Genomic DNA, 27,206 nt, shown 5'->3' on the forward strand with positions numbered 1-27,206 from the left:
TTTCTATATATGTTACTTATATTTTAATCTACGTAAAGTTATAGAGAGTATTAGTGACCTATGGGCATAATGTTGATCTTTTTTGTTTGCTACATACAAATATTTGTTTCATTTCTTGTTTTTTTTAAGTCTCGAAGTCTTATTTTTGTTATAAGTATTAAAACTGTCAAACAACACAAAACGGTATCTTTGATTTTGGTTTTAAAAGTGACAATTCAAAAAATTATTTTATAAAATCGCCAATGACAATTTAATTTGAAAGTAGGTCTAAAAAAACCAAAACCATAATATGAGCACCCCTAGTTATCATATCCATCACTCATCCCTATCAAAATTTTTATCAACTGAGTGAATAAGGCTAGATTTGCAACTGTCTTAGAAGCACCACATATACGACCATTACAAGTGTACTGTGGTGTAGGCATTAATATTGATAGCTCATTCTATAGCTTCTTCAATTTAGTGAAGTAACTCACTATAGACATATTACCTTGTGACAAAGAGCATATCTTACGTTTTAACTGTTATAACAACGGACCATTGCATTCTCCATAATGTTTCTCCAACTCTAACCAAAGAGTTCTAGCAGATTTTGTATACATAAAAGCCTCTACAATGTCTTGTCAGATAGAATTTAAAATCCATGTTGACGCCATACTATCCACTCTAATTCATTGCTCAAAGGTTACATCATTTACATTCGGTTTCATAGTAGTGCCATCATAACTTCATCTTTGCAGTAAGTGCACGTCTACCAGCATAGCTCCAGGTCAAGTAATTATTTTTAGCATAACACCATTCTAGGATGATCAGATCCGTGGAGCAGTAGAGGATCTGTTGTTGCCTGTTTGCAACTGGAACCTTGCCCAAGCTAAGCTTCAAGTCTCAATACTTGATAGGGTAATTTGGTTATAAAAAAAATTATTTGATGTGTAATAAATTAATAATAAGTCAATTTAGAGTAAATATAAGTTTCTATCCTCTTTTTGTTAATATCATTAAATTTGGTGAATTTTGACTAATTGAGAAACTTATATGTTGGACAAAATAAACTTTAAAAGTATTAGATGTAATTTTTCAAATCAATGGGATGTACGTGAAATTTCACCAATTTAAGGGTAGGAGTGAGTAGTTATCCCTTTATTAAATTTAATAATAATAATTTAAATAAATTTAAATAAAAGTTTTATGTTCAATTCCACTCCCACAAAGAATCTCCCGCGCAAAGAACCCATATTCACAAATTTCTCTCGTCTTCCGAGGCCCAAATTCAAACGACAAGAGAATCCGAAGAGGTCGAAATCCAGAAATGGAGAGCGGAATGATATCGGTGGACAAGTGGAGCTCCGGCAGCCAGGCCTACTTCTTGACCCACCTCCACGCCGACCACACCGCCGGGCTTTCATACACGTGGAAGCGGGGTCCGCTCTTCTGCTCCCGCCTCACCGCCAAGCTCTTTCCCTGCAAATTCCCTGGCTTCGACCTCTCCCTCCTCCGCATCCTCGACATTGGTTGCTGGCATTCGCTTTCGTTGACCACCCCTTCTACTGGGTCCGCCACCACGGTCTTTGTCAAGGCCATTGATGCTCATCATTGCCCTGGTAATTCGGTTTGCTGCCTTCTACTGTTGTTTGTTGGTGCGTTTATTTTGGTGATCCAGCTGTTTGATATAATTCTTCAACGACGTTTTACTTTAATTGGGTTAGCTGGTGCCGGATTTGATGTGATATGATTTTTACTGTTGTCCTGGTGGCTGATTTTGCTGCCTTTTCATGTCGTTTGTTCGAGTTTTTGCTGCAAAGCTCTTATATGGTTAGGAGTTTTCAATGAGGTAGAAACTTGGGTGAACGAAGTATTCTGTTAATATTGTGTCTAACGTTGCATTTTGCCATCTTATTCGTAACTGGACCCTGCTCTGTCCTTTGCTTTTTTGCCAAAAGCAGTTGAAAGCAGAATTTTAGTATCTTCTTACTTTTGGTTTTTGTATGATTGTTGTTTGTTATGTTCTAAATCTTGTTTGCCAAGAGCAGTGAAAGGGAACTGTTCCCTTATCCGGTATGATATGTGTTTAACGTTTCTCTCTGAAAGTGGCTTGATTTATGTCTGTGCAAGTGCAGCTGTGTGCACGCTTAAATGTTCTTTAGTTAAAGTTTTCCGTTTAAAGTATGCAGTTGGCTTGTTTTTAATCATAAAAAGATCAGCCAACATGGTAATATGGAGCATATGTTTTTCTAGGACTTCTCTATAAACGCTATCACCTGTTTCCTTTTTCATGTAAATTCTGTAAAAGGATCTATGTAAGCACGCCATACCCACATGGTCTGAACATGTTATAAATTTTTTTGGTTGTAGTGCTTATCTCAAAATGTTATGATAAAACTAAGTTTGATGCACTTTGATATTTACATTGATGACTGCTTGCGTAGTAGTAGCCATTTCTGCTCTAAGTTTTCCATATCAGCAATATTCCATTAGTAACTTTTATATATTGGAACTTGCTAGTTAAAATGGCATTGTTATTGTCCACAGAACTGATCTAGAAATGATTCTTTGGGCAAGTTACATAGTTATGGCTCGGGTGTATATTGCATGTTTGTTTGCCAAATGTAGTGCTTTACTTTAATATACTCAATACTCTTCTAAATGTCCTCTATCACCTTAAACCAAGAAAAGGTTTCTTTGGGTTCATCTTCTGCTGGAAACCTGAACCATAATGCTCAAATACAGATACCTAAATCATTGGTATTTACTGGATATTCACTATTAACTTTTGAAAGTCCATGACTTCTGGTATGAAGTACTAAAGTAAAGCTACAAAGTCTCAAGATTCATAGAAAGTATGTCATGCTTGTACTATGTTTTTCTTTTGAAGGTCTGGATTTTTGTGTGGCAATGTTCATTGGAGAGGCTGTATCTTGTATTGACAATAAATACACTCTGGTCACAGTTCTTTGCTGTTGAATGTATATTGAAGGTTTAATCAAAATCCACTTCAACAATGAAATCAAAACCTTTCTTATGTATTATGCAATTGCTTTTGCACTGTCTTCCCATTGTGGTTATAATATCCAGATATGTGCATTTACTGCACTATCTTTGTACAATAAGTAATTTCTTTTATCAAATATCTCCTGGAAAGCTTAAATCCTCTGCTTGCAACCTCAAATAGGTTCCGTTATGTATTTGTTTCATGGTGAATTTGGCTGTATGCTTTTCACTGGGGATTTTCGCTGGGAAACGACTGGTAATGGAGAGGAAAGTGGAAGGGCCATGTTACTTGATGCTCTAAAAAACGAAACACTTGATACCCTATACCTGGATAATACTTACTGTAATCCAAGATACTCGTTTCCTTCTCGTGAAGGTGCTGCCAAGCAGGTATGTGGTTCAGTATCTCTGAATATTTCTTGTTTCACTTTGTAAAGGTTGTTTGCCCTGTATTTGTTTAGAAGATCTCTGAAGTATTTACCCTGCATCTCACAGTTAATTTTGGCTAAACCGTTTATTATAAGAGGAATAGTCTACCTTGCTACCTCAAGAGTAATGGCTCTTTCACTGCACCACTTTTATAGAGTACTATAAATTGTTTGAAACTGCCGCCCACATTCTTATTTTTTTAATTTTCCAAGAAAAGGCAGACATCTAGTAGCTGCAGGTAGGTTCTTTGTAAATTTACATGTAAATTGTTCTGGATGTTGATTGAATCCTGTAGCTGTGTTGGATCTTTTTTCCCATCTCTCTGTAAAAGAACTAGTTTCATTGTTGTCTCCCTCAGTTTCTTTTTGTTCTCTTAAGAAACAAGTTTTGAACACCTAGGTAACCTCATTGAGTTAAACTATTTGAACTTTGAGATGCATTCTTATATTGTGCGTTCATTAGTTAGTGTACAATGTCGAATATAAAATGTGAGAGAAGGATAAAATTATACTTGAATTACGTGAGCTAAAAGCTCTTGAAAGACAATGTCACACTTAAAACCATCAAATATCTTCATTTTATTCCTAAGATTGATCGCTAGCACTTGAAGACTGATTACAGGTTGTGGACATCATCACCTCTCATCCAAAGCATGAAGTCATTATTGGAATTGATTCAGTGGGTAAAGAAGACCTTCTGCTCTACATATCACGTGCACTGAACATAAAGGTACATCTTGCACCTTATTAGATGCAGTGACGAGCCCATCTTCTACTAGTTGCCATTTGAGACATTAAACAAAATGAAAGAAGAGAGAAAAAGGACAATCTTTATAGACACTAGTCGTGCTGCTTCTATAACCAATCAAGTTATATTTGTCAAAGACGTTCAATTATTTATATTTTATACTACTCGAGAAACAATAACTTGATTTCATCGGTATATCAGGTCACTTTTAATCACTTAGTTGGTCAAATTTTGGTTTCGAAAGGTATCATGGCTTTAGATATGATAGGTGGCTTGGTTCATGTTATCTACTTGAAAGAATTTGTACCTGGTGCTCTCCTTTTTCCTTCTTTCTTTGTGCCTATGTGAACATTTTTTCCTGTTTTCAGTCGATTTTTTCATACAGTTCATGGTAGCACCTCACACTTACTGATCTTAATTTAGCTTAGAATAGATACTTTAAATCCTTTATCAAGATCCTGTGAGTGGACAGAGAAATGTTGATCTCATCTAGAATATGTTTATCTTACTTAACAATTTACATGCTGTCGAAGATGTAACTCAAGAGTATTACAGATTTGGGTATGGCCAGAACGACTGCAAATCATGCATCTACTGGGATTCCACGAACACTTCACCACCCAAACCTGTCTTACCAGAGTTCGTGCCGTCCCTCGTTATAGTTTTAGCACTGAAACTCTTGAAGGGTTAAATACATTACGGCCAACAATAGGAGTTATGCCATCTGGGCTCCCGTGGGCTATAAAAGCTGTGAGGGGGAATAGGAATCTCTTTGGCTCTTGCCCTTCTGCATCTTGCCTAAAGAAGGAAAACTCTAGTAAAGATTCTACCAGTTGCTCCAAGACGCATGATTTAGGAGGAGATTCAGGAAGAGCTAAAAAATATCATGAATACATATATGTAGTTCCATATTCTGATCACTCATGCTTTTCTGAGATACAAGAATTTATCGAGCTTCTCCGGCCAGTCAAAATCAAAGGCATTGTGGCTTCCTCATCGTGTTATATTGACCCTTGTTATTACTTTGACCACCTTTGTGGGACTAAGCAAGCATTCTGGAGGATAAATCGGAAGCTTGAGAATGATGAAGAAATATGTGGAGTTGAAGCTGCAGAAATAAAACCAGCTGCAGAAGTTACTTCCACTGCCACAGGAAGGAAAAGAAGGATCGATCAAGTTGATGTTTTTGGTATACGTGTAAGTAGGGTCAGCTTATTAAGGAGGTTGGGCTGTGGGGTTAAAATTGCTGATAGTGAGTATTATTCGTAACGAATAGGAGATTATGATGGTAAAATCTAGTTGTTTAACACCCTTTCCACTTGAAAAATGTACAGAAGGAAGTAGAAATGTGTGTTAGGATATGATAAGTTGCAGTTAAAATCCCACGACCTTTGTATAACTTCACGAGTATTTTTAGTATAAGAACACATAGAATACCATCAACTCATATCCATCCGGAAAGTGATGCGTAAGCTTTATGACTGACTACATAGAGTTGATATAGAGCAGGGCTTTGAGTTCAGAATCCCATATTCTAATCATATTACCTTCTTTGCTGATGACATTTTGCCTTTCTTAAATAAATTTGTTAAATACACTGATCAGAAGTGAAAAGAGTTCATCTGGGAAGATTTAGATACACTGATGAGACTTTGTTAACAAAAAAACCTGTGAACTAATTTCCACATTTAGAATTTAGAATTAGCAAAATGGGATTCAAAGATTAGGGGTTGATTTCAGATTCATAAAAGAAAAATGGAGCAGCAGAATCCAACTCACATGCATGCAGTCTAATGAGGTGGTGAGCCCTCTGTCTCAACCAGCTGGTGTAGCCGAGATTCTAGGTATCACTTTGAGAAATCTTCTTTAAATTCAGAAAAATTCTTACCCAAAACTGGTGTTGACGAACCAAATCAGTTTTTTGAATTGTACACTTATTACATATTTTTTTAATGACACATTGGAGTAAAATACCTCTCTATTAGTCTATATAACATAGAAAAGGCTTTTTGGCTTATTTTGTGTCTTCCTTTTGCAATTTCTCACCCTAAAATATAAGTATTAAATTTTGCCATATTAAATTTAAATTAAAATATTAAACTAATTTAATTTGTTTAATATTAAATATTAAATTAAATTATATTTAAATTCAAAGAATTTTATATTTGTTAATTGTTAAATCTAAAATTATTTTAATTAATTAAAATATATATTTAATTACAATAATTATCATTATAATTATTCTTAATTAGTTAAAATATTTAATTATTGTAATTATTTAAAATATTCTTAATTAATTAAAATATATTTTAATTAATATAATTAAAATTAATTAAAAAATTAAAAAAAAGTCAGACGGTGAAGCATTCGCGGTGGTCCGTGACCGGAAAATTGAAATGCATATATAGAGTTGATGAAAATCGGTGGGGGGGGGGGGAGGGGGCTCATTCGATTCGCAAGGAGCAGACGAAGCGATTGGTGGTGGTCTGCGACCGTGGGTCGCTCTGGTGAAGGCGAATCAACGGCGGAAAGCTTTGGTGGTCGTGGTGGTAGCCTAGCGTCTATGGTTGGTGAAATCCCAAATTGTTTGAGGGGAAATGTTCACCTCATCAAGGGGAGTCTAATAATATGTGTGGCACCCAGCGACTCGCCGTGACGGCGCCGGAATTTTAGAGAGAAGGTGGCGGCAAAATATTGGGCAAACCAACGAATTTCAAGGGTGCCGTGGCGATGCGTCTGGAGGAATTCCATGACACGGGCACTATGGTTGGACCGATCGTGAGACAGCGAGTCGAATGGTTGTAGTCGTGAGGGGAGACGCGCCGGTGTTCTTCGCGGCCTCTCAGGTGGTAGTAAGGGAAGGGGTGGGGGCTAGTTAGTTTATATATATATATATATAATAATAATAATATATTTTAAATTTAAATTATTTTTTTAAAATCTAACGGTTGAGATTAATTGATTAGATCTACCGATCAATATTTGATCAAAGAAGATCCAACGATCATTAAAATAAGAAATAATATATATTAAGTAAGGGTATAACGATCATTTTCTAAAAAATTAACACCGTTAGTTGGATTTAACGGAGAGGGGGCGATTGAGTTGAGTTTTACAAAACACAGGGGGCTTTTAGCCTATTATCATAAAAAGAGGGTATTTTTGCAGACTTTTTAAAACACAGGGGGATTTTATGCATTTTGTTCATTTATTGACCTACCACTCCTAATAGAATATAAAAAAAATAATATATCTATTCTCCTCTAAATCGCTTTCTTATTCTCTCAAAAGCTTGTTTACAAATGAAATACATGGTGGTATTTATAGACCACCAAAATTGTAGTTACAAACTACACTAACAACTATTATAATTACAAACCATCATATGGGATATAAAAGGGTATAATATAATGAACATTAAAGAGGAATATCAAGAGGTGTATGTGTTCATAAATACATGTATATATAATACTCCCCATTGAATGTGTACCTCATATCTTATATATCCTGCCTGGTTAAAAACCTTGGAATAACCAATGGGATAAAAAACCAAGGCTAAGAAAATGAATACATTTGTATAATCTACCCCTCAATTTAAGCAGATATCTTTCAGGTGTCGTATGCCAATATTGTGTACGAGTTGTTTGAACACCTTTGTCGATAATGCTTTCGTAAACAAATCTGCTAAGTTCTGATTTGATGGAATATGTTTAACATCAACTTTGCCTTCCACTTGAAACTCATGAGTGGAGAAAAATTTTGGTGATATGTGTTTGGTTTAGTCGCCTTTAATATAACCATACTTGATTTGGGCGATGCATGCTGCATTATCTTCATATATTACTGTGTGACTTTTCTCGATTGATTCTAGTCTACATGATTCACGAACATAATATATTAGTGATCTAAGCCATACGCATTCACGCGCAACCTCATATTGTGCAATTAATTCTGCATGATTCGGTGAGGTGGCTACCAAAGTTTGTTTAATTGAACGCAATGAAATAGCAGTTCCACCATACATGAATACATATCCAGATTGAGATATAGTTTTATGTGGATTACACAAATACCTCGCACCTGAATAACCAACTAATTGGTTCTTTTGGCATTATCACACCGTTCAAAATAACGTAGAATGTGTTTAACACCATTCTAGTGTTTCTTTGTTGGTGTTGAACTATTTCTTGCTAGTAGATTAACTGAAAAAGTTATATATGTTCGGGTATTATTAGCAAGATACATCAATGCACCAATTGCACTAAGATATGGTACTTCTGGATCCAAAAATCTCATCATTATGTGTTGGAGGACGGAAAGGATCTTTATTAACATCAAGCAATCGAACTACCATAGGTGTACTCAATGGATGAGTTTTATCCATATGAAAAAGTTTAAGAATTTTTTCTATATTTTTAAATTGATGAATGAAAATTCCACCCTTAGTATGTTTAAAGTGCAGGCCGAGACAATACTTTATAGTATCTAAATCTTTCATCTCACATTCACTTTTTAAGCAATCAACTGCTTGTCGAATCTCTTTAGGAGATCCAATAATATTCAAATCATCAACATACACAACCATGATTACAAATCCCGACTCTATCGTCTTTATGAATAAACATGGACTTATTTGACTATGGTAAAATCCTTTCTTTATTAAGTACTCACTAAGACAATTGTACCACATACGTCCTGATTGTTTAAGTCCGTACAAGGACCTTTCAATGGAGTACATATGACGAGGCTTTGACTGTAATGCTTCAGACATTTTTAATCCTTCTAGGATTCTCATATAGATATCTGTATCCAATAACCCACCGCATCCACGAGTTGCATTTGCAGTTGTCCAATTACTGATAAACTGATTAAAAATCTAAGTGTGGTTGCATCCATTACAGGTGAATATGTTTTAGTATAATCAATTCCTGGCTTTTGAATGAAGCTTTGGGTCACAAGTCTAGCTTTGTACCTTACAACTTCATTTCGTTCATTTCTCTTTCGTACAAACATCCACTTATAGCCAACTGGCTTGACACCTTCTGGTGTTGGAGTTATAGGTCCAACTAACATTCCTCCATAGTTTGAGAATCATTTTCATCTTCACCTATGATTTCGACGGCCACAGAATAGGCAAAAATATCATTTATTTTAATTTCTTTTCGATACCAACTTAAAATGTTCTGAGTATAATTAATAGACATCTCATAACTATTCTCAAGATCTTGCTAATTACTTTTAGAGTTTTTAGATAAAGCCGCTTCAAGGATTTTATCCTTAGACACAATACTAGTGGTCACATTAGCATCATGATTAATTAAAACGATATGTTCCTTTCTCTTTAGAGGATTTGCATCTTTAGAGCCAAGTGGTCGACTGCACTTCTGGTGTATTTTTAACTCAGATGCCTTTGATTGAGTAAGAATCGCTCCAGGGACTTCTACACGAGCTGGAATATTTTCAGCCGGATGTGATTTTTGACCTTTTTGGACTCTATCAATGCTTTCGGTAGTCTATTTGCAACACTTTGCACTGATCTGTTGAACTTCAAGTTCACTATCATTTGCCCGTAGATCTACAAAAGACATAAATGTTGCATTCCATGCAATATCTTTCCTTTTAATCTTCTTATCTACTCCCCCTAATACCAGAAATATTGTCTCATCAAATTGACAATCCAAGTACCTAGTAGTGAATTGATCACCAGTTATTGGTTCAAGGTACTTAATAATAGAGGGAGACTCAAAACTAATGTAAATTCTTAGTCTCCTTTGTGGCCCTATTTTACTTCGTTGAGGAGGGGGTATCAAGACATACACCGCACAACCAAACACCTTTAAATTCCCAGTGCTTGCTATTGATGTAGCCCTCGAGAAAGAGAAGGAAGACCCCGTATGTGGGGAAAAAACTGATGCTGTAGTATGACTGATTTTTATGAATGTTGGATGGAACAACATTAATTTCTTTGCTTTGCTTGCTTTTTACCCCCATTTGTAATGGGGATGAGATGGTTTACTTGCTTTGCTTGAATGCTGTTTTTGATTTTCCCCTAGCCATGGTTTTAGGCTAGGGGCTGAAATGCGATGCCTTCAATTCTTTCTTCTATGCTTGATGTTTGTCATTAGATTGGTACTGTTTTTCTTGATATGGTGGAGTCTTTAGGCTTTGTTGATGTGAGAGGTTCCTTTCAGATTTCTTGAGGGATATCTTCTAAAGCTTTCTTGGCAGGGGGTTCCTTTCACCTTTCTTAAATGATGCCTCCCTAACTTTTCTTGCATCTGGCTACTTAAACATTATACCATGAAATATATTTGTGTGAGAAGTAATGAATAAAAGGCGTATGTGGGGTTAAAGTGGGAGTCCCGGAGGTTCCTTCAATGATGGAGGCCTACATGAGTTTTGACAAGGCATATTCCTATGTTGTTTCTGTGCTTCACCTCAACAAATGTAATACACTATACCTTTTCAAGGAGAAATGAGTACCTTTGATGTCTGTAGGTGTAGTCTTTTCAGAGAGGGTCCTTCAAGAGGTCTCGTAGGGGGATGTCCTTTGGGAGAACATTTTTAAAAAGAGTCCTTCAGGAGGACTTATTATAGGATGCCTTGCGGGAGGACATTTTTAGGAGTCTTTTAATAGGATTTATTGGACGATACCTGCGGGAGGACATTTACAGAAGGAGCCCTTTAGGAGAACTTATTAGAGTGTGTCCTGCGAGGAGGACAATTTTTAGAGAGAGTCTTTCAGGAGGATATTTTTAGAAGGAACCCTTCAAGAGGACTTATTGGAAGGTGTTTTGAACGTGATGGGGGTGCCCTTTTTCATGCATAATATTTTTTGAGGTTGTGAACGTTCCAGGGATGTGATAATGGGCGTCCTTCAAGGTCTTCAAGCTCATATGCTCTTCGTCCTATTACTACTGTGACTTTAAAGGGTTCTTCCCAAGTGGGGTCTAATTTTTCCACTGGTTTCAATGTGTTTATCCTTCGTAATACAAGGTCCCCCACTTTAAAGTCCCGTTTCTTTACCCTCCTGTTGTGGGCATTAATCATAGTATTCTTGTATCTTTGAATGCTAATGAAAGCTTTTTCTCTCAATTCTTCAATAAAGATCCAGATTTTCTTTTAACAACTCCGTATTGTTTTCTTTAGAGAAGTGTAGAATTCTATGGGAGGGTACCCCCAATTCAGCTGGAATGATTGCTTCAGTCTCGTACACCATGGTGAAGGGACTTTCTCCAGTAGATCCTCAAGGAGTTGTGCGATACGCCCATAGGACATTAGTTAATTCCTCTGTCCAATTTCCACCAACTCGTTCTAATCGCCTCTTGATTTCTTGAACGAGGATTCGGTTGGTGACCTCCACTTGCCCATTGGCTTGGGGATGTGCCACTGATGTGAATCTCTGTACGATACGAGTCCTCTAAATCAGTCTTGTATTTTATAGCCTTGGAATTGTCGATCATTGTTCGAGATTTTTTCTTGTGGGAGCCCAAACGACAAACGATGTTTTTCCATATAAACTTCATCACCTCCGTTTTTGTGATACGAGCGAGTGACTCAGCCTCCACCCACTTGGTAAAGTAGTCAATGGCCACCAGAAGGAATTTTCTTTGGCCAGGAGCTACGGGGAAAGGACCTATGATATCTATCCCCGATTGTGCGAAAGGAATGGTGATAGCATGGTTGTAAGGGGCTTCGCAAGTTAATACATGAGGGAAGAATGTTTTTGGCATTTTTTTGCATTTGATCATGAGCTCCCTTGTGTCTTATTCATGAAAGGCCAGAAGTATCCTGCTCGTAATGTTTTGTTGGCGAGGACCCAGGTTCCCGCATGCGTTCCACAGCAGCAACTGTGTATTCCTTTAAGGACATGATTTCATTCGGACTGGGATAAACATCGGAGTAGAGTGCGCGCAAAGGATTTCTTGTAAATGACTCCTTGTAGTAGGAAGCAGGCAGCTCGAACTTTAAGCCTTGCAGCCTCCTATCTGTTGTTTAGAAGGTGTCTCTCTTCAAGTCATCGGATGACAGGGGTCCTCTAATCTTCTGAGGAAGATATGACTTGAATATGAATTGGAGTTCTTGGTTTGGGAGGGTATTGTATGGTGATGTGCCTCGTTCTACAATTTTCTACAATGCTGGCTAATTTGGAGAGGAAGTTAGCTTTGACGTTCTCTTTTCTTGGAATTTGGATGATTTGTAAACTTCTGAATCCCATCTTTAATTCTGCTATCTGTTGCAAATATTGGATCATGTTTTCTTCTTTGGCTTCGTATGAGCTTTCTATTTGCTTGACTATCAACTGAGAATCTGAATAAGCTATTAAATGTCTAGCCCCCACTTAATGCGCCATTCTAAGTCCTATTACGAGTGCTTTGTATTCAGCCTCGTTGTTGGAGGCCTTAAACCCAAACTTAATAGCGAGCTTTAGGTCTTCTCCTTGGGGTGAAGTGAGGATTATACCTACACCACTATCCTAAGTCGTGGATGACCCGTCTACATGCAGTAGCCATCTTTCGGATTGAGGGGTACACTCTTCAAATACTCTTGTTGTCTCGAAAATGAAATCGGCTAAGTCTTGGGTAGTTCGAGGTGGATAAAAGATATCATATTCGCTCAATTATACCGTCTACTTCACCAATCTTCCTAAGGTGTCTGGCTTACCCAACGTCTGCTTCAAAGGTAGGTTAGTCTGCATTCCAGTTGAGCTAGCCATTGCTTAGGAACTTCCTGGGGAGCTGCTGGAGAGAGCCCTTGTATTCTCGTCAGCGGGGTCCTAGTTACTGCGATGTCTCCCTTTGGCGGGCCTCTTTCTACTCCTCCTCCAAGGATGCCTACTTCCACTGTGGGGGCTGAGGGGGCAGGGACAAGTACCACCATCTCCTCCCGAATTGCTGTTGCGACCACTTGTTGAATTGCTCCCAATAAGGCTGGGGAAAGCTCTCCTAAGGTGGTGTCTGAAGATGTGCTTCGCTTTGGAGGATCCACTAAATGGTCCACCACTCTAGGAGGTGGCATTGGCGTTGGCAAAGCTTGGGGCGGATCCTCCTCCAATCGGGGCTAGGGAGGTTCTTGCAACAACTTGATTGTTGTTGGGTCTGAGTGCCTCCATGGCATTTTGCTTGTTAGCGGGGTTGTTGGGAGTTTCCATAGTAACTCATGCCTTTAGCTCAAGTTCCCACAAACAACGCCAATTAATGTGTGCGATTTAGCACAGGTCCAATGTCCTTGGATCTTGATGCTGAATTTGGGCTTTTAAATCAAGAGAACTGAGGAGTAAATAAATATAGAAATAAATCGTAATGAGAAAATGAGAAATAAATCATCACCATTGGGCTTGCTAAATTTATGGGCCTCCTTGGATCGAGCTTGGTCTAGTGAGCTTTCTTCTTGGGCTGGGTTTGACACTTTTAGATGGGTTGTCCTCATTATGGGCTGACGGGCTTGTTTAGGCCTGCAATTTCTTCTTGGACCAAACGTTTTTGGGCCACACCCATCCAAACTGATACATCTTATAACATACTTTTGAAGTTTATAAGTATTAGATTTTATTTTAAAAATAATTTTTTATAATTTTTTTGAATAAAATAAAATTATGGAACTTATAAAATAGGGATAATTACACTCCCCTCCCCTAAGGTTTGGTGTAATTATACATAAGCCCCGCGAAATTTAAAAAAATACATGTAGTACCCTTGAGGTTTGCTTCTGTCTAACAAATAAGTCTCTCCGTTAGTCAAAATTCATCGAATTTACAGATCTTAACAAATAAATTAGAAAAAAATCTAAAATTTACCCTCGATTGACTTATTATTGACTTATAACAGGTTAAATAAAATTTTTTATTGTCAAATTAACCTCATACGTCTTTACGCATTAATGCATGTGATGAGATATATTTTCATTGTTATATGAGTAGTTTAATCCGAAAAAAATATTTTACTTGTAATAAGTCAGTTTTAAGTTAATCAAGGGTAAACATAAATTTTTATTCAATTTTTTTTTATTAATATCATCAAATTCAATGAATTTTGACTAATGAGAGACTTATTTGTTAGACAGAAGCAAACCTCAGGAGTGTTAGGTGTAATTTATTGAACGACAAGAGGTTTACGTCTAATTACACCAAATCTCAGGAGAGAGGAGTGTAACTATCTCTATAAAATATTTGTAATTAATATGATCAGAAATATTGGAGGAATTTTTAAAAAATCTAAAAAATAGATTGAAAATTTCTTACATTTTAGACAAGTTTATAAACTCATAACATTTCATTTTTGAACTTTATAAGCTCATTCTCTAAAAAATTTACCAAACACCTTGAACATGGTTCATAAATTCACTCAAATAATATCTTAATATATACCGAGCACATGATTGGTTCTTAAATAAAATAAACGTCTTTAAATATGTAGTTCTATTAAATTGATTAGTAAATAAAATAGAATTTAGAAATAAAAATTCAATTCGCTTTCAGGCAATTCTATCTGTTTGTTTGTGTTTCGATTTTTATTTTTTAGTGGAAAATATGTATTTTTAATTTTTTATAAATTATCGTGTAAAATAAAAATATGTTTGAATTAATTAATAAAATTATATTTATATTGAATTATAATATCAAATTAATATAATTTTAATAAGAATACGTATAAACAAATATATTTTCACTTTAATTACTCTTAAAATTTTAAAATTCAAGTAGAAAACTAGTGATATAACAACTGATCCACCTGAGTGATGTTGGACCAATGCATTCAAGCACACAAATTTATAGGAGTGTGCATTCAACAAATCGTATCGAGCTGAAAATTTGGTATGCTAAAATAACGTACCGAATACCAATTCAAATAAATTTCTTGGTTTAGTTCGATAAATAACTGGAAAAATTTTGTTGGATTTGGTTATAAATAGAATTAAAGGAATATACAAAAAAATATATATCTATAATAGCAAAATTCCAAATTTACCTATTAAAAAAACCTTTGAAAGTAATAAACTATAAAGGCAAATGGACTGTTTGTAGTTCCAAATTCCAATCACAAATACAAGCAATAATAAAAGAGTCTAATCAATATTAGAATTAAACACATCTCAAATATATAAAAGAAAGAATTAAACAAAATAAACTATTCAACATAAGAATTCAATCATCCGTGCTTCATTAATTAGACATTACTTCTTTCACACTTTAAAAAAAATATACATGTTCAGTATTTCATATATATATATATATAATTTATTTTATAGCTAGCAAACTTTTAGGGTTTTGATTAGTCACACATGGGAAAAATTACGGCATGTGGGAGAAGGCGATTACTAATGCTTTGTGAGCAAAGAACAAGTTGGGATTTATTAATGAAGTTTGAAGAGAGCAGATCCACATCCTGAAGCTTGCAGTTCTATGTTGATTTCTGAAATTTTTAATTCTGTTAGAAAAATCTATTCAACCAAGTATTGCATATGCTAAAGCAGTTTGGATGGCCTACACGAGCATTTTTCTATAGAAAATGCACTGTGGATTTATGAAGGAATGGCAATAATGACTTACTACACGAAACCAAAACGAATGTGGGATGAATTTGCTAGATACACTAAAGTGCCGAATTGCACTTGTGGGGTTAAACATGACTTCTTTTGGGAAGAGAAATTACATTAATTTCTCATTGGACTTGATGATGTCGTCTTTGGAACAAGTAGGTCTCAAATACTTAACTTGGATCCTTTGCTTATTGTGAACATAATCTATGCATTGATTACCAAAGAAGAGAAGGATCACATGATAATACGACGTCAAGATGATCATATCGAGGCAATTGCAATGGAAGTGATCACTCCAAGAAATGGGAAGGGATTTAGCCAATTTGGACCAAAAGCAACGTGGCATTACGAAGAGGATATGTTCAATTGCCGTAAACCTAATCATGATATAAACTAGGTGCGAAGGGAAACGAGGATGAGAGAGTATGGAATAATCTTGAAGTCGATGCCAAGTGGGTGTGGCCAGGCTAATGCAACAACAACAGGCAGGTTGGCTGAAGAAAGTATTGGCGCAGGAATCTTGGGTTTATCGGGCGAACAATTCCAGAAGTTACTGAACATGCTAGACTGTTCTAGTCATGGTACCAAAAGGCTTTCTGGTAAGCCAACCCAACCATTTATTTGGATATTCGATAGGCGACGCATCGAATCATATGACGGGTAGGCAAAGTTGTTGAGTGATTAGAGTCTATTTTGTTATAATTTCAATGGTGATTGACTATCTTTTAATGTTAATAATACTCCTGATCAAGTGATATTTCGCAGTTCCAGCTCAAAAGAAATATATGGAATGAGAAGTGACGAAATGAAGCTAAAATTAGTGAAGTGATAGCTGTGTTCATCCAGTTAAATGTGCCCACGTCTAATAGTATGGAAAACCTGATATTCTTCCACATCCGGTTAGGCGTGCCTACATCTAACCCTGTGGAAAATCGATGAACGAAGGGAAACAAAAATGGATTTTTGGGAGAAAGCTGGTTCACACATGAATTATAATGCCCTTTGATGTTTGGAATAATCACTTCTTGAGGAGTCTTATTGGGGTTAATAGTTTCAATTCGATGGGATGTATAATTTTACTAGGAATATACCTTTCTATTATCTAGGTTTATTAAGCAAGTTATTAGTATAAACAGATTATGTAATTCAAAACATCGGATATCTCAAACTTTTATTCTCTGCTTTTTTTTCTTCATTTAATAGAATTCTCTCTTTTCTTTTGTGTTCTCTCGTTAGCATGTTACCCTACTTCTTTTAACTTTTAATTACACGTATGGTGAATGCTTGATATATGTTGTGAGATTTAATTTGTGCTTTCTACTCTCGTTCATATGCTATTTGTGTCGTTCTCTGTGCTTTTATCACAAATAATTTGATTTATGAGTGATACGATCCATTGTTCATTGTCAAAAATATTTTCCTAACCAATTGAACTTGTAAATTCGTAACTGTTTGTTTAGTTCAACAACAAATGGTAATGCAACATAATTTATCATGTCATAGTCGTTGATTATGTTGTGGGGAATGCACAATCTAATTTAAATAAATTATCGTAGGAATTTATTGGTTAGAAATTGGATTTTTCTAGTTTTTAATGATGTTGGTAAATTTAGTGATTAGGAAATTAGTCAGCGGACATTCCTTAACTAACAAAGGTAAGGAAAGTTGAGTATGCTAGGTCTTACAATTGATCACAAAAAAATTATCTATTATGAATGATTGTTATATTTGCATGGATGATCAATAGTGGATCAAACATGATCCCATCTTTAACTAAAAGTCGTTCTTTTCACATTTATTCCTCTTTTTAGTTTTATTTTCTAGATTTAAACTTTAAACGAAACTACCCCTTTTTTATTTTTACTTTCGAAGGAATTAAGTTAAAATCAATCTATGTGAATTCGACCCTACTCACTACTTTCACAAGTTCTAGTAGGATAATATTTTTGATGGATCGATATGGGGCCGTTGCTGGAGATTGGTGTCTTTTAAATTAATTTCTTCTTGTTACTTGTTCTTATTAATTGGTTTTAATGCCACGATATTCTCATACAGGTAAACTTAAATTTGACCGTGAGATCTAGAAGACCGCACAAATACTTCGAAAAGAAACAAAATAACGCACTGAATAGGCATCTACCTCTTCTGAGACCAAGGCAGATCTAGCTCTAGGCATGCCCACATTAGCAATTTTGAAGACGAAGTCATGACTCAAAATCTGGAATGAAAGATTAAAGAGATGTCATTTCTTAAAGAATCGGTATGGCCTAGGAACATGGACGAAGCGTAAAACAAAAAAAAATTAAAGTAGGTGTGAAATGGGTGTACCATTTGAATTACTGGGTGTTTGGTGTTTTCAAATGCATCATAACAATAAATAAAAGATGCTTTAGAATGTGGCTAAAGGAGAAAATAAAAAGATGCAAGAAAGGTAAATCGGAATATTACCTTTTTGTTTCTTACATAGAACGGCAAGCGTTGTTTCCCTTTTCATTCCTTTTCCCATCCACTTTAGGATCCAAATTAGAACCCTCTGATTTTTTCACACCACACTAACAAAATAAATTTAGATCTACTGCTAGGTAGAAGATAGATCGAGGAAGAAACAAAATCATACTACACTATTGATTAGTATATACATATTTCTCTTGTTCTCAACTTAAATATAATTCAAGAAGAACTCAAAGGAGATATGGTTCCTATTCCAACACGTACAATCCGGAGTGGAGGGATCACACCAACCTTAGCTACGGTTCCCAACCTCAAACTTGGTCACCACCTCAATCCAATTCCAAATGAGGTACATCTCTCCAAGACATGATGAGAACAATTGTTGCTAACACTAAACAATTTCAATAGAAGACTTGCGCAAGCATTCAGAATTTGGAGTCCCAAACTTGAGCAAGCATTCAAAATTTGGAGTTTCAAGTGAGTCAATTGGCGTTATTCGTCAATCAATTGGAGTCAAGGTAAGTTACCCTCCAAACAGTTGTTAATCCCAAATAAAACGTTAATGCTATCGTCTTGTGGAAAGAAAAAGAGTTGTAGGCTATCACGGACAAAAATAGCGTTAAGCGTGGGCGCACACAACATGATTTTCAGATGCCCCAAAAGCAAGCCAACAAGCCCAACTTAACCAACAAGGAGCATCCCAAGGTGTTTGTGACCAAATCTCCCTTCCGAGAGATTTTTCAAGTCCAGAAAGGAGGAAGAGGAGAAGAAAATCCTTTAATTTTTTGCAACATTGAGATAAATATTTCCTTACCCGATGCAATTAAACAAATACCTTACTATGCAAAGTGTTTCGCAAGGTGTTGTGCACCAACAAATGCAAATTGAAAAGTAATGAAAAAGTAAGTGTGGGAGAAAATATATCCAATATTTTTTTAAAGAAAACTACCTCCTAAATACAAACATCCGGGTATGTTTTCTATCCTTTATAAAATTGAAAAGATTGGAATAGATAAAGCCTTGTCTAATTTGGGTGCTTCAATCAACATTATGCATCTTACTATCTATGAATCTTTGAATGTTGGTCCCCTAAAAGAAATCAGAATGGTTATTCAACTTGCAGATCGTTCTCCCTAGGAGTTTTAGAGGATGTACTTGTGCAACTTAATGAATTAATTTTTTTTCTGCTGATTTTGATGTGCTTGATAGGAACGGGGATAACTCTCATAATTCCACATCCATCTTGTTATGAAAATCATTTCTTAAAACCTTTAAAACCAAAATTGATGTTGATGGTGAAGTTTTCTCTATGGAATTTGACAATGAGATCATTAGTTTTAGCATTTGTGGTGCCACGCAAAATTCCAATAATGCGCATTCTGTTTCTCATTGATTTTATTGATCCTTTGGTGTGAGAAAATGCTATATTCGATGGTGAGGGTGCATTTAAGATGACAATCAATAAAAGCTTCACATCGAGTCCAAAAACTTACAAGAACAAAATCTTTCACAACAAAATAAATTCGAGTAAGAATTCACCCATGGACCTCCAAGTTCTCCTAAATCCACACCATTGCCGGTTGCATTACATAGAAGAAGTGGATATTGAGTGTCTAACTTATTTAAGTTGAGGCACATCAAACGTCTAGCCAAAGACGTTAAAGAAATGCGCTACATGGGAGGCAACCCATGAATTCTGTACCTTATTATCTTGTCATTCATGTTATTAACTTGAGTGTTGTGGAGTTATAGTGCCAACATTGGATTTTTGTAGATTGAGATAGGAAAAAAAGAACTCTGCCTTTACGCGTGCTAGTGCCTTAAGCATCGCCCAAATGTGTCTATCAAGTAAGCGTGCCCACGCCTAACTCTGTTCAAATCTGTCCAAGATTGATTTATCATTACCTTTAAGCGTGGCTACACCCAAAGGACCTTCCTTTAGGTGTTCCCACGCCTAAATCAACACTCTAATATGCCTACAAGACACATACTTACACATACCCACACATTTTTTTTTTTATTTTTCAAAAACAAATTCAAGGAAAATTAAAAAAATTATAAAAGCACTTACCTCAACTTTTTTCTTCTTACAACAATCAAACATGCCACCAGCTCTTTTTGACCAGCCTATCTCGATTCGATCTCCCAACTTTCAGCCCTCACACCTCCTGGGCACTTGAGGACATATTGACCAACAAGACACTTAGGGAGGTTTTTTTTTATTTTTTCCTCCCCATATTTTTTGTGCTTAGTGTCGAATTTGTCTCTCATTTTTTACATTGCTTTTTCACATCGAGGACAATGTGCGATTTAAGTGTGGGGGGATGGATCTTGCTCTATTGTTGGTGTTAGATTGGATTAATTGAGTAGTTGTGATGGTATTGATGAGATGATGAAAATTTTAAATGATTTTTGAGCATGATTGGAAGAAAATTATTTGCTAAAAGCCTTTTTCACTTCATGATTGACATTAGAGTGTCGAAGCAATAATTGGGTGATATGTGATGACAATAAGTGCTCCATGCTTAGAACAATTTATGGTTAAAAATTTATTTTTGCAAAGATAATTTAATTTAAAAGCATTACATGTGAATTTAGTGAATATTACCAACCTTGAAAGGAATTTTGAGCACATACACTCACGAAATATTTGTTTTTTCTCTTGAAAGATAGTGCTTTATAACCCTTGTTTTCTGATCATGAACTTTTAATTATGAGCTAACTCTATTGTTCTTCTATTCTCTGCTGCTTTGTTTTTTGAATGACTTCTAGAGCATTAAGAAAAAGAGAATGTATTTGAAGTATGGGTTTTAACATAAGTGTGGGAATGTCTCATCTGTGTGATCATATTTTGTGTTAAGAAATTATAGGAGTTAATATATTATATAGTTGCCTTGATTTGTGCCTTGTTGCAGAAAAAATAAAGAAAGACAACACACACACACACACGCACACACACATAGAGAACAATACCTGCGAAAAAAAATGAATGAAAGAGAAACATGGGAAAGAAAAAAATAAAAAAACAAAAAAAAAAATCATGGAAAGCAAGAAAGATAAAAAAAAAATTCTCTCTAAAGCAAACATGAAAAGTGGCACATGAAATTAGATCATTAGATGAATTAATTTCAAAAGTCTTGAATTCTTATATCTATTACTTGGTGCTCTACTCTAGTTGGATTTTTACCTCATTTTTTCTAAAAAGTCCTACCCTTGAACCAAAGCCCCATTACAATCAAAATCAAAGACTTCTTGATTCAAGTGTGTATACTAGTGGCGGACTATGCTGTATAAGCAAGCTTATGGCGAAGCACTTTCATAACACATAGTCATAAATATTTGAAAGATTAGAAGGTATTGAGAGAATAGTCCACTAATTGCTCATGTTGGCTTTTGATAAAAATCATTGTATAAACTCTTGTTTAAAAGCATGTTAAGTTGTTGATACCATGACGTGCATCATTCTTTGAACATATAACTAGATCATTGCTTGGGCACATTGTTTTCCCATGAAATCAGAAGAAATCTATGAGCCCTTTTGATCTTTGTTGTACATCGAGGACAAGCAAAGGAGCAAAGGATAAAGTATGGGGATATTTGATACAAGTGTATTTTGTTATAATTTTAATGGTGATTGGCTATCTTTTTTAATGTTAAAAACATTCCTAATCAACTGATATTTTGCAGTTCTAAATTAAAAGAGATATGTGGAATGAGAAGTGAAGGAATGAAGCTAAAATTGGTGAAAAAGTGAGAGCCGGTTAGATGTTCCCACGTCTAACACCGCGGAAAACATGACAGTCTTGCACATCCGATTAGGCGTGTCCACAGCTAACCCTATGAGAAATCGACGTAAGAAGAAAAATAAAGATGAATTTCTTTGGAGAAAAGCTGGTTCACACATGAATTATAGTGCCCTTTGATGTTTGGAATCATCCCTTCTTGAGTACTCCTATTGTGGTTAATAGTTTTAATTAGATAGGACTTATAGTTTTACTAGGAATCTACCTTTTAAGTATCTAGGTTTATTAGGCAACTTATTAGTATAAATAGGTGATATAATTCAAGACATTAGATATCCCAGACTTTTATTCACGTCTTTTTTTTTTTTGTTATAAAATTCTCTCTTTTTCTTATGTGTTCTCTCATTAGCATGTTATGCTAGTTCTATTAATTGTTGGTTAAAGATATGCTAAATGCTTGATTCACATATGTTGTGAGATCTAATTTGTGTTTTCCACTTTCTTTTATATGTGTATTTGTGTTGTTCTCTATGCTTTTATCATAAGTAATCTGATAATGATAGAACCCATTGTTCATTGTGAAGAATATTTGCCTAGCCGCACTTACAAATTTGTAATTGTTTGTTTAGTTCAATAACTAGTGGCAACGCAACATAATTTGTCATGTCATAGTGGTCAATTATATTGTCAGTAATGCACAATCTGGCTTAAATAAATTGTTGTAGGAATCTGTTGGTTATAATTGGGCTTTTCTAGTCCTTAATGATGTTGGTAATTAATTTTTGAGAACATTCCCATGGTTGTTTACTAAATAGAGAATTAGTCAACGAATGTTCTTTGACTAACGAAAAGTTAAGGAAAGGTGAGTTCGCTAGGTCGTACCAATAACCATAAATAATTTAACTATTATGTATGATTGTTATGTTTGCATCTATGATCAATAGTGGAATCAAGCATGATCTTGTCTTTAACTGAAAATCGCTCTTTTCATATTTATTCCTTTTTTAATTTTGTTTTTTTAGTTTGGACTTCAAATAAGACTCCTCTCTTTTTTATTTGTACTTTTGAATTAATTTAAAACTAATCTCTACCGATTCGATCCTACTCACTACTTTCACAAGTTCTAGTAGGACAATACTTTTGGTGGATTCGACACTCATTAAATTTGGCGTCGTTGCCGGGCATTGGTTCTTTGAATTAATTTCTTCTTATTACTTGTTTGCATTACTTGGTTTTAATGCCACAATCTTCTCGCATATGTGAACTTGAATTTGACACCAAGATCGAGAAGACCGCACAAAGTGTGACACTCCCTCCATGATCATTTGGAGCAAGATGGTTATCTTTTACTTTCAAGCTGTGGCTTTTCATGAAGTTGTTTTGCCATTTGCTCCGAACAATACGATCATGAACAAAATTCTTGAGAGGGGGTGAGGAGTTTTTAAAAACATAGGAGGATTTTGCAGAGATTATCAATGGCATAGTTGAGGCAGAGAATGAAAATAGTGCCCAATACCATGCGAGGTTTTGGAATTGCAGGAAAACACAAATACTTTAAATGAAGCTACACTAGGCCATAACGGACCACTTGGCTTGCAATTCATCTCAATGACTTTGTGGTTTATTCCACAATCACCAACTTATTGGGAACAAAGGTACCAATTTTGGTTACTAATGGTAGTAAAGTTGATCCCCAAAAGAGTTTTTGGCAGTATACTTGTAATGAGAGTCAACTGGACTTGACTAGCATTTATCCCCCCCCCCCCCATAAGCAGCCGCACCAAGACAGTAATTCAGGTAATCCTTATCCTTTAGCTTCTTATAGAATGTCTGATGATTTATCTCAACATCATAAACATTTTGTGGGGGCTATCAATTTGGAGGTAGAACCAAAAAGCTATATAAAGGTAGTTCAAAGTGAACAATATAGAGAAGCAACGAGAAATGAGATTGCTGCTCGTGAAACCAACAACAAATGGACACTCGAACACCTACCTGACGAGAAGAAACTCATTGATTATCATTGGGTATATAAAATTAAATACAGGGCAGATGGAACAGTGGAACGGTATAAATCACACCTTGTGGCAAAATGGTTTACACAAGTGAAGGGTTTTGACTTTCATGAAACCTTTAAACCCGTTGCAAAGCTAATCTTTGTTCTTGTCTTTCTCGATGGTTGTTGCATAAGGATTGGAATTGCACCAGATGGATATGAACAACACCTTTTTGAAGGGTGGCCTTGATGAAGAAGTTTACATGGAATTAGCCCCAGCTTTCATGTTGATTCTGGTAATCATTTTTGCTGTATTCACAAATCTATCTATGCGCTCCATCAAGCATCCTGAAATTGATTCAATAAACTAACTAGAGTTCTCAAGCGGTATGATTTTACTTAATCCTTGGCAAATTATTCTTTATTTACTATCTTTGTGGGATTTCTCGTATATATTGATAATATAATTTTTGTTAAGAAATATCATGATGCATGTACGGTATTCAAGTGTTATTTTCATAAGTGTTTTCACATCAAGTATTTGGGTATACTCAAATTCTTCCTTGGGATTGAGGTCGTTCGATCACCTGTTGGCATCTCTTTATGTCAATGGAATTACACTTTGGATATTCTTGTTGAGATAGGTTTGCTCGCAAATAAGCCGACTGAGACATCGATGGAACAAGCCCATAAACTCGCATTTAGCCAAGAGAGAGGAGATTGACGATGTGCCTTACAGGGTACTTGTAGGGCGTCTAAACTAATTAATGATCACTCGGCCTGAGATCTCATACTCTGCTCATGTTCTTTCTCAATTTGCACAAGCACTTTGTAATGAGCACTTTGAGGCGACCATGTGTATTTTGCATTACAACAAGGGTAGTCTGAGATAAGGAATTCTATTGTGTGCTAATTTTGACTTAAAATTGCAGATTTCTTGTAATTTAGATTAGGCAAGTTGTCCAATTACTCACTGCTCCATTATTGATTACATCATTATGCTTGTGAAGTCACCTGTTTTGTGGAAAACAAAATAGTAAAGCACCATTTCAAATCATCAACATGGGCCGAGTATTATGCCATGACTTCAGCTGCAAGTAACTTGTGTGGTTAAAGTCATTGTTAGTATCACTCTTAGTAAACCATCAAGTTCTCATGGAACTATTTTGTGGTCGCCTAGCGACCAACCTAGTCTTTCGTGAGACAACCAAGCATATTGAGATAGATTTCCACTTTATTCGCGAGTTAGTACAAAGAACATTATGACTCATATACGTTCACAATTTCAATCAGCAGACATCTTCATGAAGGCACTGGCTAGGCCACAGTTTCATTTGTTGTTGGGCAAGTTGGGCGTGTACGATGTATCTGCGCCGACTTGAGGAGGAGTGTTAATATGCAATATTCTCTCTATCACAAGAAGCAGTTTTCTAGGATTTTAAATAGTCATTTACCTTATTTAGAGTTATATATTTAGCTTTATTAATCATGTATCCCTCACTTGTAACATGCACAAAAATAGACGAATACCTTGTCTCAAAATATATGTTCTCTGGTTTCTTTAACAAAAAAATTTGTACCAAATTTTGAATAAAAAATGACCGATTTTTTGGTTTGGCACCGATACAAATTGAAAATTTGATTTCGACACAGTTTGATCGATTTACCAAATTGTGTCCACCACCAGAAATGTATGAACATATATCTTGAACAAACAAATCTCAGTTAAAGATTTTGATACCTTTAAAAGCATTAATAGTTCCAATTCATCAAAACCAAATTGAAAATACTCCTACCAACCGTTTCCATCTAAGATATAACATACAAATAAAAACACCCTTTTTCTCTCTTCCACCTGAATGTGAAGCTAATGTCCCTATCAAAAGGGCCAGTCCAGAAACACATAAATATTTTTTCATTAATATTTCTCTATTTCCCTCCCGTCCTTAGTCATTCTGATTAGCAACCGTTGTTGACTCTAAGAGAGCATAATGAATTATGTTACATATCAACCGCAAAATCTAAAGCTTTTCGACGTTTTAGGCCCCTAATTTCTCCGATTGCGCTCATTTGCTTATTCTTCGAGGATGAAGAGGTAAAGCATTGCGCGTCGAGCACATTGGGGGGAGTGCATGAGCCCATTTCCACCACTGATTTATAGTCGCAAATTATTGCGACTGTTGCTTGTTGCATTTAGTTGTAACAATTGAGTAAGTCATCCCTATACAAAGATTTATCTAAGAGTTATTGCTATTTTGATCTCAATAAAGTTAAGCAAAGCAAGCATGGAGATTTTTGAGGATGATATAATTTTATAAGTGTTACATCTTGTATTTTTAGGAAAAATTATAACTTTAGTCTTGGAAGTATAGAGGGTGACAATTTTCATTATGTACGAATCTATTTTGCCTATATTATCCTTTAATTGTAAAATTTCGCACATGGAGGACGGGAATGGATGAATAAGTGCACCCAAATTAAGCAGGTCAGGTGCATGTTTGTACTCATTTTAATAAATTCTGGCAATTTTTGTCATCAATATGTTGAACTTTTATAATTACAGATGATACTGTCAAAATGAATTAATGTAGGACAAATTGCCGCCCCTCATACTTATAAGATTAAAAAATGCAATTTTCTTTGTATTTTATTAACACATGGATATGTGTAAAATTTAGATAATCTATGTATATTTAAGAAAATATTTTACAGATAGACGTGTACATCTTAAATAAAATGAGATGTAATACTATTTTGCATTGCAAGATTTGGATATATTTTTTTCTTAAATTGAATCTTCTAATACGAATTAGTATTACATTTCATATTTTACTTAATATATACACGTCATAGATGACATGAATTTTGCGCAATTCACATATATTAATAATTAATAGTCTATTAACATACTTATCATCTTATATTATTCTCGAGAAAAATGCAGGCAACCCCCTGTGATATTGTAAATGTGCAAATTATCCCTTATGGAAAAAATTAACAATTTACCCCTTGTGTTTTTTAAAATGAAGCAATATACCTCTCTAGACAGGGGGGTTAATTGCTTCATTTTAATTGACACAAGGGATAAATTGCTAATCTACTCATTTGAAATATCACAGGGGGTCGAGTGTATTTGTATTTGTACTTTTTTTTTTATGTAATAGAATGCTATTACTGTAACATCTAACCAACCTGAAATTACACCAGTATTTAGGAAAAAAAAATTACAAGCATAAAAGAAGTGCAAAGAAAGTACTAATACATTCTATGTTATTACTAATAAAAAGGGCTAAATTCCTACAATTAATGTGATG

General features: G+C 35.3%; 1 protein-coding gene across 2 annotated transcripts; it reads left to right on the plus strand.

Annotated features, from left to right (window-relative positions):
• The first annotated feature begins 1,196 nt into the window (after positions 1 to 1,196).
• On the plus strand, positions 1,197 to 18,123 carry LOC105162658 (uncharacterized). Of its 2 annotated transcripts, none has more exons than XM_088876933.1 (4): positions 1,197 to 1,601; positions 3,170 to 3,378; positions 4,039 to 4,146; positions 17,758 to 18,123. In XM_088876933.1, the coding sequence occupies exons 1-4, from the start codon at positions 1,310 to 1,312 to the stop codon at positions 17,866 to 17,868; spliced, it is 720 nt and encodes a 239-aa protein (XP_088733059.1). In that variant the 5' UTR covers positions 1,197 to 1,309; the 3' UTR covers positions 17,869 to 18,123. The 2 variants fall into 2 exon arrangements, with proteins under 2 accessions (XP_088733059.1, XP_011079043.3); XM_011080741.3 differs by lacking the exon at positions 17,758 to 18,123 and adding an exon at positions 4,720 to 5,611.
• Positions 18,124 to 27,206: the final 9,083 nt, after the last annotated feature.

The sequence above is a fragment of the Sesamum indicum genome, linkage group LG13 (genome assembly GCF_026168435.1).
Source record: "Sesamum indicum cultivar Baizhima isolate 11 linkage group LG13, ASM2616843v1, whole genome shotgun sequence".
NCBI classification, from domain to species: Eukaryota; Viridiplantae; Streptophyta; class Magnoliopsida; order Lamiales; family Pedaliaceae; genus Sesamum; species Sesamum indicum.